Source organism: Macrosteles quadrilineatus, unplaced genomic scaffold, assembly GCF_028750875.1.
Source record: "Macrosteles quadrilineatus isolate MER2022 unplaced genomic scaffold, UCM_ALF_1.0 Scaffold_3__2_contigs__length_128488019, whole genome shotgun sequence".
Taxonomy (NCBI): domain Eukaryota; kingdom Metazoa; phylum Arthropoda; class Insecta; order Hemiptera; family Cicadellidae; genus Macrosteles; species Macrosteles quadrilineatus.
Window position 1 is genome coordinate 7,981,813 of NW_026542596.1, and position 13,725 is coordinate 7,995,537.

Sequence of the window (13,725 nt, forward strand, 5' to 3'; positions counted from 1 at the left end):
CCTCAGAGGCTCCAGTTTTGTCAGTGGATCCGGCAACATGATCACAGGGATTTCCTGAAAACAATTTTATGGACTGATGAATGTACGTTTACGAGAGATGGAGTCTTCAATTTCCATAATGAGCATCACTATGCTGACGATAATCCGCATCTCGTTCGTGAATCTAGGAGTCAGTCACGATTCAAGGTAAATGTGTGGGCTGGACTGATAGGAAATCGAGTGATTGGACCATATCTTGACCTTCCTCCAACACTGAATGGAGTTGACTACTTACAGTTCCTAACTGAAATCCTACCAGAACTCCTGGAGGACATTCCATTGAATTTGCGAGATCGCATTGAGTACCAAGCTGATGGCGCACCCCCGCACTTCAATCTCAATGTACGTGACTATTTAAGCAACAACTTCCGCTTGTGGATAGGAAGAGGTGGAACCGTTGCCTGGCCTCCACGGTCACCAGACCTCAATCCATTGGATTATTACTTTTGGGGGTATCTTAAACAAGAAGTTTATCGGACGCCAGTGGAATCAGCTGAAGAAGTGAGAAACCGAATTGTCACAGCTACTGCACGACTACGCAATACGGTAAACTTGAATGCTACCGTTAGAGAGTTGAGAAAACGTGTCCGCATCTGCATCAGACAAAATGGTGGTCATTTCGAAAACTTGCTTAAGTAGCAATCAACATTGATTGTCTATTCTGAACGCTTGTAATTAATTTGTTAATGCCATTGAGTTACTGTATGAAAATGTTGTGTTCATTTGCCTCGCATTATTAAAATAAGAAAACCCTTACTCGTAAACCTGGTTTTTATTTAGTTTCATAGTAGTTTGTTCATAGTAGACTTGTTTACAAATCATAACAACTGAATCAGCTGATTTGAACCAGTACGATTTGAACCAAGACATGTGTAAATCAGTGAGTTTAATATTAGTAGTTTTGTTACCTTGCTAAAACCAAATCGGTAAACCGTGTTTTACTTTAGTTTGATGGTAGTTTTTCTGTCAATACTACCAATAACAATTTAAAATTGCATACCAATTTAAAGCTTATTAAATGAGGAAGTTTTTTATCTAGTTGGACATTGCGTGGCACCAGAATAAAGTAAGAAAAAGGGGTCTTAAAACTTAAACAAAATAACTATTATACAATATTTTTACTTTAATTCGGCTAGGAACCGATGTATGTAATGAAATATTTTTTCATGTAACCTTGGTTTTGTAGCAAATTTAATGCCCTTTCGAATTATTTTTTATATAAATCGCTAGAGTAATTGGTTTTATTTTTATAAAGTAAATAGTGACAGAAAGTCCAATATTTTTAGAAAACACAAAATTCTCAATTACGACCAAACGGTTCGGAATCGGACTAGGGTTTATATCAACTTTTTTGTTCATTTTGATCAGTAGAATCCACTGGCGAAGTTATGGGCGTCAGTAGAAACTCACCCTGTATATATATATGTGTCCGTTAGCACGATAACTCGAGCAAAAATGATCCGATTTTGATGAAATTTGGTACAAACGTGTAAACGTACGTTTATTCGAACGAGTTCGCGATCCAGCATGATCGGACCATGGGAACGGGGGTTTACGGGGGGTTTTATGGGGTAAAAATAGGTTTTTCCCATTTTTGACCCCAAAAACATAAAATTTAGCAATTTCTTTCCAAACCATTTTGTAGAGCTTAAAAAAACAAATAATTTAGTATATTGAAGCGTTATTATGCGCCTAATGGTTACGGAGAAAATTTAAAAAAATTGTAAATTTAAAATTCCCATGTTATTCTTATGGAGAATAAGTAAACCGTTGTAGTTTGCTTGTTTATTAACATATTTTGATCAAATTTGGAAAATGTTTTTATTTCTTACTAACTACTAACATTAAAAAAAAAAAACATTTTACCCTCCCTGATGCAGCAAACCTAAGTACTTGTTAAACTAATTCTTTTTAAATCGGTAATAAATGTTATATTTTTAAGTACACATTTCAGTGTAAATCCAATCAGTCAAATGGAAATTCGCTTAGTCTGCAGGTTTGCTGCGGCGGGGGTATTAAAGGGTTTATTGAGATAAATTGAATGGCTCAAACTAGGTCAATATCGCATCCCTAATCAAAATGGCAGCCATTTTAATTATTTAAGATAAGCAAGTCTTAAGCATAAAGTCTTGACACCCCCAGTTAACTTTAAAAAATTAATATTTTAATATTGACCAAAAGGTGAATTCATTTTTTTTATAAAGGCATGCTGAGTTTAGTTTTCCTGCTATAACCTGTTAAAAAGTTAATAGGGGATATTTAAAAATGACTGCCATTTTGATTAGGGGTGCGATATTGACCTCTAGTTTGCGCCATTTAATTTGTTTTGAGAAACCCTTTAAAATGAGAGGTCACATGATAGGTGTTTACATTTGAAAATTTGGGGCTGCCCCCAAAATACCCTATTTTGGGGACTGGGTACAAGTTCTAACTTTAAAGGAAAAAGTGCATTTTTTAATGTTGTAAACATGTGCCGAGTTAGGTTTTCCCACAGCCACACGTTATAAAGTTAACTGGGGGTGTCCAGACTTTATCTTGCTTGCTCATCTTAAATTAAAATGGCTGCCATTTTGATTAGGGGTGCGATATTGACCTCTGGTTTGCGTCATTCAATTTCTCTTGATAAACCCTTTAAAATGAGGGGTCACATGATCATGATAGGTGTTTACATTTGAAAATTTGGAGCTGCCCCCAAAATACCCCATTTTGGGGACTGAGGCAAAGTTGTAACTTTGATGAAAAAGTGCAATTTCTTACGTTGTAAATATGTGCCGAGTTTGGTTTTCCTACTGCAACGCATTAAAAAGTTAACTGTGGTTAGTTGTGTTGGTTAGTCTATGGCCTTACTAGCTAGAAGGGATTTGGCGCATACGCAGAACGTTTTGCTCCTTGAAACATCAAACATCGTGCTGTATGGGATCCATTCTTCGAGCGGCTGCTCAAATGTTTCAAGGCGTTGCGAGGCGCCTCGTTTGATCAGTGTGCGGCCTCCCATTGAAATACATGGGGCGCTCGTATCCAGCTAAACATTTTGCCTCGCAACACTTGCATCAGGTGAAATGCTGCATCAGTGTGCGACCGGCCTAAGTAACCATAAGTGTGTTATCTATTATCCCCTGAACTGGGACCGTGTCGTCGTCATGTAATCCAGCTACCTGGAGGTCAAGAATTTTGTATATTTATAGGCATGATCTGTGGATGTGATACTCTCTGGTGTAGATTAACAAACTAGTGAGCACTACGACTATAGGCAGTAGGCCCTACTATCCTGATTATTAGACCAAAATTGGTAAATTCCAAGGCAAAAATGTAGTTCGATTCCACTATAAACTAGTCAGTAAAAAAAGTATAAAAAGTATAAAAGAACTCTTAATTTCTTCATGTAAGCTAGCTAAACCTAAACCTATTTGTTTTGTTGATAAATCATAAATTTTGTAAACAAGTCAATTCATATACTTAACATTTTATAAAATATATGTTGAAAATGGTTGAATTTGACACAATACGGTATATTGCAACTGGTGAAACGAGAGATACATTCTCCTGTTTCAGTATCCCATAACTTGAATGATGTACCGATCATATGCAGCATGCACAAAAAAAGAATATGGAAATATTGGTGAGGTATTTCAATACTGAGGCTTCAAAAAGTGAAGCCGTTTTTTTATGTAGGCCTACTGATAATATTCATTTTCATTTTAACTCCCAAAATTGTTTAAATTTACTATTATCAATTATTTTTTCATTTATGAATTTAACCCAAACATATTCTCGTCATTATCATTTTCCACTCACCTGCTGAGAGGAACTGTGTGCCAGGGTTGTTGAAGGCAATGTCTCTGACAGCCTGACGGTGGCCGTAGTAAGTCCTCACACACCGTCGGTCTTTGTAAACTTCCCACAGCTAAAAGGAAGTATAGGCTAAGTTATTTTATTTGCAGCTTATAGAAAACGTTAAATACCGTAAACCATTGAAATCTAACCCGTTAAACCGAATCATTGAACCCAGGGAGTTTTCATAGATTGACAATTTGTTTTTTCCTCCATTTTATAAACACAAATTTAAAATACCCCCGCCGCAGCAAATCTGCCGTCCAAGCGAATTTCCATTTGTCCGAATTGATTTTCAATTGATCTATTTAAATAACATTATTAGGTTTAACGAGTACCTAGGTTTGCTGCTACAAGGAAACTAATAAAGTAGTGTGTTTTTAGTAAAATATTGATAGCTTACTATAAAATAAATAAATTTGCCAACTTTGATCAAAATATATCCATAAACAAGCAAACTACAACATTTTACAATATTCTCCATAAGAATAACATGGGAATTTTAAATTTACCATTTTTTTAGTTTTCTCCGTAACCAATAACCGTACAAAAACACTTTGATATACTGAATTGTTTGTTTTTTTAAGCTCTTTAAGAAGGTTTAGAGAAAAATTGGGAAATTTTGTGTTTTGAGGGTAAAAAGTGAGAAAAACCCATTTTTACCCCATAAAACCCCCCATAAAACCCTGTTCCCATGGTCCGATCATGCTGAATCGCGAACTCATTCAAGTTTATCCCGCCTTACATCTTCAAACCAAATTTCATCAAAATCGGATAAAAATTACTCAAGTTATCGTGTTCACGGACACATATATATATATATATAAATCTATATATATACCTATATATATATACATATATAAAAATTTGAACGAATGGTGTTTTTGGCCTCTGGGGACATTAAAATGAAAAAGTAAATCGGTCCCGGGCCTAAGTCTTACCATGAGACCTACGGTAATAGCTACTTCCCTAAAAGGGAAATTCGCTAAAAAATAATGAAACCAGTTTTTTTGGTGGATATACACATAGTAAGAACAGTTAAAAAGTAGAGAAATGCCTTATTCAAAGGAAAAATGCAGAAAGAATTTACTTGTCAATACCTTTTATTTAACACTAGGCCTGAGTGAGAACGTATCCAAACCCTTTATCTATGCGACTGATTCCTGGCTGGAGAAACAATCCTTTAGACTGCTCCGCCATTGATCAGGCTACAGTCTACCACACTAAAAGACATACTCAACCCCGAGCGTAGTAGTTCAAAAGTTGACTAACAAGTTTCAGCACAAGTCGGGTAAAGCTTTCAACCATTTTGCCAATGTCCCGAGTTCAAATCCCATCAATTACAAATGGATTTTATCCATGTAATAATGCCGCAACGTTTTAGGTCTAGCCTGAATTATTCAGTATAACAGTTCCAAGCTAGATACCAAGCTGTGTCCTATGTGAAGGAAGAACATAACACCCCAACAGGGTTTTTAAATAAATAGCTGTTTAGGCTGGTAGATATTCTTTCAGAACCTGATATTTATATCAACAATGTAACTTAGATGGTGTAAAATACTGGAAACACTTCAATGTATGACGTTGTGATATGACAGTTGTACCTTGACCCTACAATCCATACTGCAAGACAGCAGCAAGTGAGCAGAGTGGGGGAACCAGCGGATGGCAGAGATTCCCTTGGTATGTCCCTGCCAGGTGTGAATGTGAGATTTGGGCAAGAAGCATCTATCTGGAGGTGTCTCTGACTTGAGGTTAACACCGACGTCCTGAGGAGGATGTATAAACGAACGACCTTGGTAGTCTGTACTGTCCTTGACTGCAACATAGTGGCACCAACGTTAAACATTTATTTGTATATTATAATGGTATATTTTTTCACTAGAACCTGGGAGTGAGCTGGTCTAAAAGCGACTTGGGTCCCTGAGGTTCCACGTTCAAATCACGCCAATCACTAATGGATCCAAGTGATAAGGCCTAGCCTGTTTGAAGTAATATGATAATGTCAAACAGTTCTGGGATAGAGCACACGTCCTAGGATGTGAAGGTGGGACTAAAAAAAGACTCCTTTAGATACGAACTTAAACTTGACAACAAAATTAAGCGGTTTTTTATGTAGGCCTACTGATAATATTCATTTTAACTCCCAAAATTGTGTTCATCTTTGTTTCTGCTAATATAAACCCAGGCCGACGATGATCTCCACATGGCCGCGGGAGATGATTACCATTTTGACACAATCACGGGAGGCAATTACTATGTCCAAACGACCGCGGGGAAGGTATAATGATGCCTTCACGGCCGCGAGGGGTGTTCAGTATTTTATCGCGATCGCGCAAGACGATGATAATACCCCCACAATCGCGGGAAAAGATCGGAGTTTTGCCTCATTTACTGTGACGTTGATGATCTACACAAGACCGCAAGCAATGATTACCATTTTGCCGCAATCGCGGGCGGCAATTATTATGATGCAAGGGATTATCTGTTTTAACGCGATCGTATGCAAATACAACCACAAAATATTTTACTTTCCAATTTTTTGGCGTCCCCAAAAAAGCCAATTGCCTCGTGTCCTAGGCACTTGCCTACTAAATTTAAATAAAAATGTGTTTAATCTTTTATTTAGAACTATTTGCTTCCTCTAAATAAGCTAAAAAGGTTAACAAAAGAGAACATGTTCAGCTGATGTTCTCGACTTTCAGCTTATTTTTAATAATTCACACTGTATCAATCTCTTCCCAAAAAACAATACAACTTAAGTAATGCAAACACCATGGAACCAGTAAAAAGATTCAAACTAGCCTAAATTTCTATCATTAAATACGTTTAAGTTTTGTAACAAAGGCATTGAAAATGGAGGAGTGGGAAAGAATTTTTAAAAACCACTGCTGTCTATATTTTTTTATCCGATTTTCCAGTTAGGCCTACAAAGAGATGTTGTTTTTAGCAATTTGTCAAGTGTATATACGTGATATCTTAAGAATAAAGTTTTTTGTTAGAAACCTAACTACTGTATTCAATCTTAAAACCTATTCCAGAATTCACTGCAATTTTAATCCTACTTACTGTGTAAAACGGTTTTCTCCTCCAAAGGTTTATCATCAGATTGCTTCCCGCGTTTCTGTTTCTTGGCCAAATACTCCTCTAGCTCCTCAGCTTCAGCCTGGAATTAATAGCCTACTTTGAATCTGAACCAACTCCCAAAGAACACTTGAATTGTAGGCTCTACTGTGTATACAATTTTGTACAACAGACATTTTTTCAATACACAATTTTCCGATCAATATTTAATTAATAATTTATAAATAGTTTCTTTGCATTATTCAACAAACTAAAGACAGAAAACAAATTTATCGAACCAAAGACCGAAAATAAACATTGATTTTTTGGAATTGTTGGAAATCGAGTTATTTTTATATAGTACAGATTCAAGATTGATCAACAGGACATATAAATGACAAAAGTACTCTGAAAAAAAATATTTTATTTGAATCACTTATTAAGTTGGACAAGGAGTGTAATAAAGGCGGCCGGGGGACAAAGTTCAGCTCCTGAACCAGTTGAGACTCGGCACCCGTCATGTGTACACCAGTGTTTGTAGGCCTACAGTCTTTGTCCCCTTTTTTAAATGTTTTTAATGTTTTGTGTAATTTTTATGAACTTTGACGCGACCAATTAAAGAATGGTTAAGTTTCTTCAAGTTTTGTGACCTGATAATGATGCTAATGCATTGAAACGTGCGTAGTCCAGTATGGGAGCAGAGGCATCACGAGGCAGTTACAGGTATTTTTAACCTTTTTACAATATTATTGTAAACCTGATTCGGAATAAACAACACAACATGAAACCATTGACTATATACAGAATTCTGTGTATATAGTCAACGATGAAACTAAGTCTTCAACTAATTTTAGAGTGACTATTTTATTGAGGTCTAGCAGTTTATGTTTTTGTTCTTAATCCTTTTTTTACATGTTGCAGTTTTGCTCGATTTTCAGCAACAGGTTATCTAGTATCATTAAATATAAATAGTACATGCTTGGATAAATATTTTAAAGGCATTAGTTAAAATTGACTAAGTACGAAATTACTCTTGTTAATATTAGAGTCATCCCTGCAAAGTTGGTTTTCAATCAAAGTTGTTTTACCTCATTAGGTTTCATAACTCGCTGCTCATCTTTAAAACCACCCCAAGGACCAAGAAATCCCTCAATGTCTCCTGGATCATCATTTTTCTTTCGTTTTCTCTTGTCCAATGGTCTTTTGGTTGTCGCCTCAAACACAGTCTTCATCGATGTCTCCTCTGCTGCGAGCGTGGCCCCAACAATAGTTTTACCTTCGTTTTCATTGTCAACAGTAGGGTCAATAGCATAACCTGAAATATCAAATATTACATTTTGGAGATTTTTTTTGTCAGCTAAACAATGTTTTGAATAAAGATTCTGTTCATTCACAAACACTTATTAATTTCTTGGTTTCTTTTTAAGTAATTAACCCTGAACTACTAAAATGTAACTAAGAAATATAGTATGTAAATATTTTACGGTGCTTGTTCTGTTCTCAATGAACTTTAATAAACTATATATCTTCTATTTTCTACAATGGTACGTGGTGGAAGGAGGAAACTGCATGAATTTGTAAGTGTTTGAAACAAGTTAAAAAATATTTAAATGACACCTAATTTTCTTTTTAGGGAAATCAAATCAGACAATAAGGACTATAAATCTTAATTTTAATTAGAATTTTATATATTTTTAGCGAATTTCCCATATAACTTAGGAAATTAGCTATTACTGTAAGGTCTCGTGGTAAGACTTGGACCCGGGACCGATTTACATTTTCATTTTGATGTACCTAGAAGCCAAAAAAACCATCCGTCCGGATTCATATACAGTGTATATCCTACTTATAATATTATAAATGAGAAAGTTTGGATGTATGGATGGATGTATGGATGTATGTTTGTGACAAGTGAACGCGAAAAATACTGGTCGGATTGGGCTGAAATTTGGCATGATGATAGCTCACATTCCCGATTAACATATAGGCATATTCTTATATCAAAAATCCTTTCGGGCTCCACCCCAGTGGCTCTGGAGTTTCCCATGTTAACCTTATGAGAAATGAAATTATTGAATCTTAACAGCTGTTTCAATTAAACAAGTTGGTTCTGTTCTGTGATGTTCAATAGCATTAAAGTTACAAAAATTACCAACAGGGTGCAGCACTATTATTTCTTTTACATTTATGACAACAGCTAATTTGCAACCAAAAGGTGAGTGAGCGTAGCGAACGAACTTCAACCTGGAGGCGAGTTAGCGTAGCGAACGAGCTAACCTGAAGGCAAGTGAGCGCAGCGAACGAGCTCCAACCTAAAGGTGAGTGAGCGTAGCGAACGAGCCCCAACCTAAAGGTGAGTGAGCGTAGCAAACGAGCTCCAACCTAAAGGTGAGTGAGCGTAGCGAACAAACTTCAACCAGGACGTGATTGAGCCATGCGAACGAGATAATCTTGAAAATTAAGAAGTTAAACGGGGCAAAGCCCGCGGGTTACAGCTAATATATATATATATATATATATGTAAATATATATATATATATTTAAATATATATTATATTTATATATAGGGTGTCTATAAAAGAACTACGGGGTTTTGAGGCAAAATATTACACTGAAGTAAAAAACTTAGTAAAAATAAGTAAGTAACTTAGTAAGTAAAAAATATACATGTTTAATACATGATTGGAAAGGTTACATTTTCAAGTTTTTTTAACAATTTAATAAAGTTCAATATGAGCGCCGTTAGTGGCACGGCACCCATCGTAACGGTATTCCACCTCTTCCCATGTCCTGACCAGCATGTCTGGGGGGACGGTTGCCACACAATTGATTATTAGTTGCCTGAGATGGTCAACATCATGAATTTTCTCCGCATACACAAGATTCTTGATGTGCTCCCAGAAGAAAAAGTCCAACGGAGTCATGTCAGGGCTCCTTGGAGGCCATGGAATCGATCCTTCCCTTCCAATCCATCTGTTGCCGAGTCGAACGTCAAGTGCCTCACGCACACGCAAACTGAAATGTGGCGGTGTCCCATCTTGTTGGAAGTAAACTAAACGCCGAAAGTTTCTTTGTACCGTAACAACAGATTTAGTTTCTATTAGCCAGATAATGCACTGAGCATTTTGTTGCGGCGTCGCCATAGCGCGGCAATCCAGACAGCACTGACAGCCTCACTACGTTGTTTCAAGGTCAACGCTCTGCAGCGCTGCAAACTGTTGATGAAAACATTCCCAATCGGTAGTAAAACTTGATGAGCTACTCGTTTCAGAGAAATTAACTACATTTTGCTATCTTCTACAGTTATTAAGATATTAATTTTTAAAATCCCGGAGTTCTTTTATAGACACCCTGTATGTAAGTGTATATATTTAACTGTATTGAAACAGTTTTCATAATTTATATAAGTGTATATATATATATTCTCCCATAAAAAACATAGGCTAAAATAAAAAAAATCTCATTTTTGGAGAAAAGCTGGCTTTGATCAAAATTAATATGTTATGGTCCTTACAATTCTAAAAAAATAGTACAACCCCCATTGCTGTAACAATTATGGCTCAAAAGTTATTGCAACTTTTGTGATTTTTAACTATCAAATATCATATTTACTCTCACCGCTTACCCATGATAAAGGTTGTAGACAAGCTTATGGAAGAAAGTATGTGTCAGAATGCTGATGCTGTTTATTAAATATTGCATTATTTTTAAGCATATTATGTAAATTTCATTAAGTTCAAAGGTCATACAACCAAACTATATTTTAAAAGCTCATTTTATTTCTTTAATGTACCGGTACATTTATTTATTTATAATAGGTGTCTTACATAAACTATTAAAAACAATAAAACTGTAAAACAATTATTTAAAAATACATTTTTGTGTTACAGAGCCTAGCCTACTGAAATTGGAGTTTATTCCAAATAAACCTTTCTTTATTTTTAATGTTAAAAACGACATCTATAACTTTTAACCATAGTGATAAGTTACTTGTTCTATGAATAACACTTTTCAATGTCAAGAAATTGTCCTTTGTCATTATGCATAGGGCAAATTGTGCTTCAACAAACGTTGCAGAAAACAGTATTCAGCAACTTATCCTGAAATCGGCTTTTTAATTTAAACATGTTGAAAATTGTAAAGTAAAGTAACACGTAGGCCTACTTGGCTATGTAACAATTGGCTATAGTAGGCTTACAACAAGGACTGTAATAATCTATGTCTAATCTATGCCTGCCTTCTTTCATATACAGTTTAACTAACATATGTTTTATTGATTATTATGATTTTTGTAAACAGTCAAATAAATACACATCTTTTGTGAAGTCCTAATAGTCTTTTATCTTGTCTGTCTAAACAGGGATCCAATAAAAGAAAAAGCGTTAGAGAAGGAATGCCAACCCCTGGAGGCTAAGAATATGATTCAAGACCCTGAGAAACATTCTGACATTCTCACCAGTGTCCAGACAGTCCGAGTGGTTGGAGAGAAAACGGAAGAGCCTGATAAAGAAAATGAGATAGGTCTAGTTGACGATGAGCCGATAGAAAATTCCAAAATACTTGAAGTCTTGAAGGAAGCCATGCTGGAATCAATGTTAAAATATTATAGACAGACAAGATAAAAGACTGTCAAAAAATATGTCAATCCGAAAGTCAGGGAGAGAGAAACACCCTCCAAATAGATATTCCCCAGAAAATGCAAATGACAAGAATGATGAACCCATAGAAGGAGATAGTCAATCAGTAAAACCACCTTCTAAGTCAAAAACCAAATCTTCAACTTCCAGCAAGCACCGGTTAGTTCAACTGCAACTAGAAGAAATAGAAGAAATAAACAGGCTTGAGAAAATACACGAAGAAAGAGAGTTGCAACGGCTGAAAGAATTTGAAGAAAAGGAGATGGAGCGACAGAGACAAGAGATGGAGCGACAGAGACAAGAGATGGAGCGCCAAATGCAGGAACAACAAAGGCAAAGAGAGGAGAGGGCAATGGAACGACAACGTCAAGCTGAAGCAAGAGAACTAGAACGACAGAAGCGTCTGCTGAGAGTAATGTGGGAGTAACCCACATCACCGCCAATAATTATATATATTGAGGTAAGAGTCAACCCCATCGGCTGATCCAAAGGCAGGCAGACAGCTCTAGTCGGACCGAGACTAGCGCTCCAACCGGAAAAGACCAACCGCCGGCAAGCAGGTTTGTCTGAGATCCGTCGCCGAAGAAGAAGGAGGTCCTGATCCTTGGTCAACAGTTGGTAAAGTACCGATAATGTCTAATTAATTGTAATCTTTTGGGGGATAAAGGGGGTAAGGGGTATCTTTTCTAAATTAGGGCAGGTTCAACCAACAATAAATTAACTGATGTAACTAAATTAACTTTACAATTATCGATATCATGTTTAGGGCAAGTTGCTGCAGGCGAGTTTCAATGGCGAGGGGTAGTTAAAATTAAATAAAAAAGTAGTTAATGAATTTATTCACGACTTATCAAAGCTGGCTTACGCTGGGCAGGGTTTACGTGAGTGCTATTGGGTAGTGGAATCAGCACGATATTTATTAAATGTGGATCTAGCTGGGTTAATTCCAGTCAAGACCCCACAGTTGGTAGCAGAGCAAAGCGTTACGTAACATCATCGTGGCCTGCATAGTAACTATCGCGGGATCCTGTTCGGCTGGCCAGGCTTTGAGTAAGTCTTAAGTTCCATAATTTTCACTTTTGAAACGATTTTTTATTTTCGGGGAAGGTAATTTAAGGTGTTCAGTAATGGTTTAGAACATGAATTCCATTGTGTAATCATGCAAGGTCAGATCATGTGATCGAGTTTGGAATTTCCGGCGTGACCTCGTGTGAGCAAGTTGACTCATCAAGATATTAAATTTAACTTCTGGGAATTTATTTATTTATTAAGTTGAGGTTCCAAATGTCAAGGCGTGTTTACAATAAATTTTCATTTCAATATCCGATTTTAAGTGACGAATATGCGTGTAATTAGTACGACGTGGGACTACTTAACCCATGTGAGTGCCTAGGCTATGTGAAGCATCCTGTTGAGCTGCGAAACACATTTCAATAGTAATAGTAAGTAACGTACCTTTTATTTATTTTACAGATAATTATAATTCCCAATATTTTTTCCCCAAGGTTAGTTAGGCCTATTTTCAGTATATTCAGCATAAGTAGGTAAGTTTGTTAGGTTAAAGCCGCAGTGTGTTCAGATTAAATTGATTTAAGTATTCAAATGCAATGGCCCTTGACTTTTACATACAGAAGAGGTATATTTATCACCATGCACAGTAATTTTGTGTAGGCTAACTCCTTTTGGGTACAATAATTTTTTGTGGTGGTTTCAAGCAATTTAGCCCTAGGTAGGCCTAGGCCTAGTTAGTCTTAAGTAGTTAATCTTAAGTAATTCCTACCAGAGAATCAGGTCATTGTTCTTTATTCTTGATCTTAGCAGCCTAGTTTATTTTTAATAGTGAAATTTACACCCCTTTTTTTTTTTTTTTTACACAATTTGCTAGATTTAGTACGGTGATTGCTAGAACAGTTTAGGTTGAATTAGGCAATGGGTGGGTTGACCGCAAGATGTAATAAGTTTTACTGACTTGATTCAGTACCTGAGTAAAGCATGCGATACACAAAAGGTAGTAACATTTTACTATCATTACTCGGGACAATCACCCCCCCCCCCCTCAATTCACACAAACATTGATATAGATTAATTGTTACTGGCGGTCCTCTTTCATGATCTAGCGCCTTGTTTTTTACAGTTAGGCCTACTGGATTATTAA

General features: G+C 36.3%; 1 protein-coding gene across 1 annotated transcript in view; it reads right to left on the minus strand.

The window, feature by feature from the left end:
- Nucleotides 1-13,725, minus strand: part of LOC128988722 (pre-mRNA-processing factor 17-like) — a 41,382-nt gene that overhangs the window by 11,361 nt on the left and 16,296 nt on the right. Inside the window, exons 3-6 of the mRNA XM_054410306.1 lie at nt 8,022-8,248; nt 6,940-7,036; nt 5,475-5,689; nt 3,835-3,943 (exon numbers count right to left, since the gene is read on the minus strand). Of these exons, the coding sequence (XP_054266281.1) occupies nt 3,835-3,943; nt 5,475-5,689; nt 6,940-7,036; nt 8,022-8,248 (648 nt within the window). The remainder of the gene's footprint in view (nt 1-3,834; nt 3,944-5,474; nt 5,690-6,939; nt 7,037-8,021; nt 8,249-13,725) is intronic.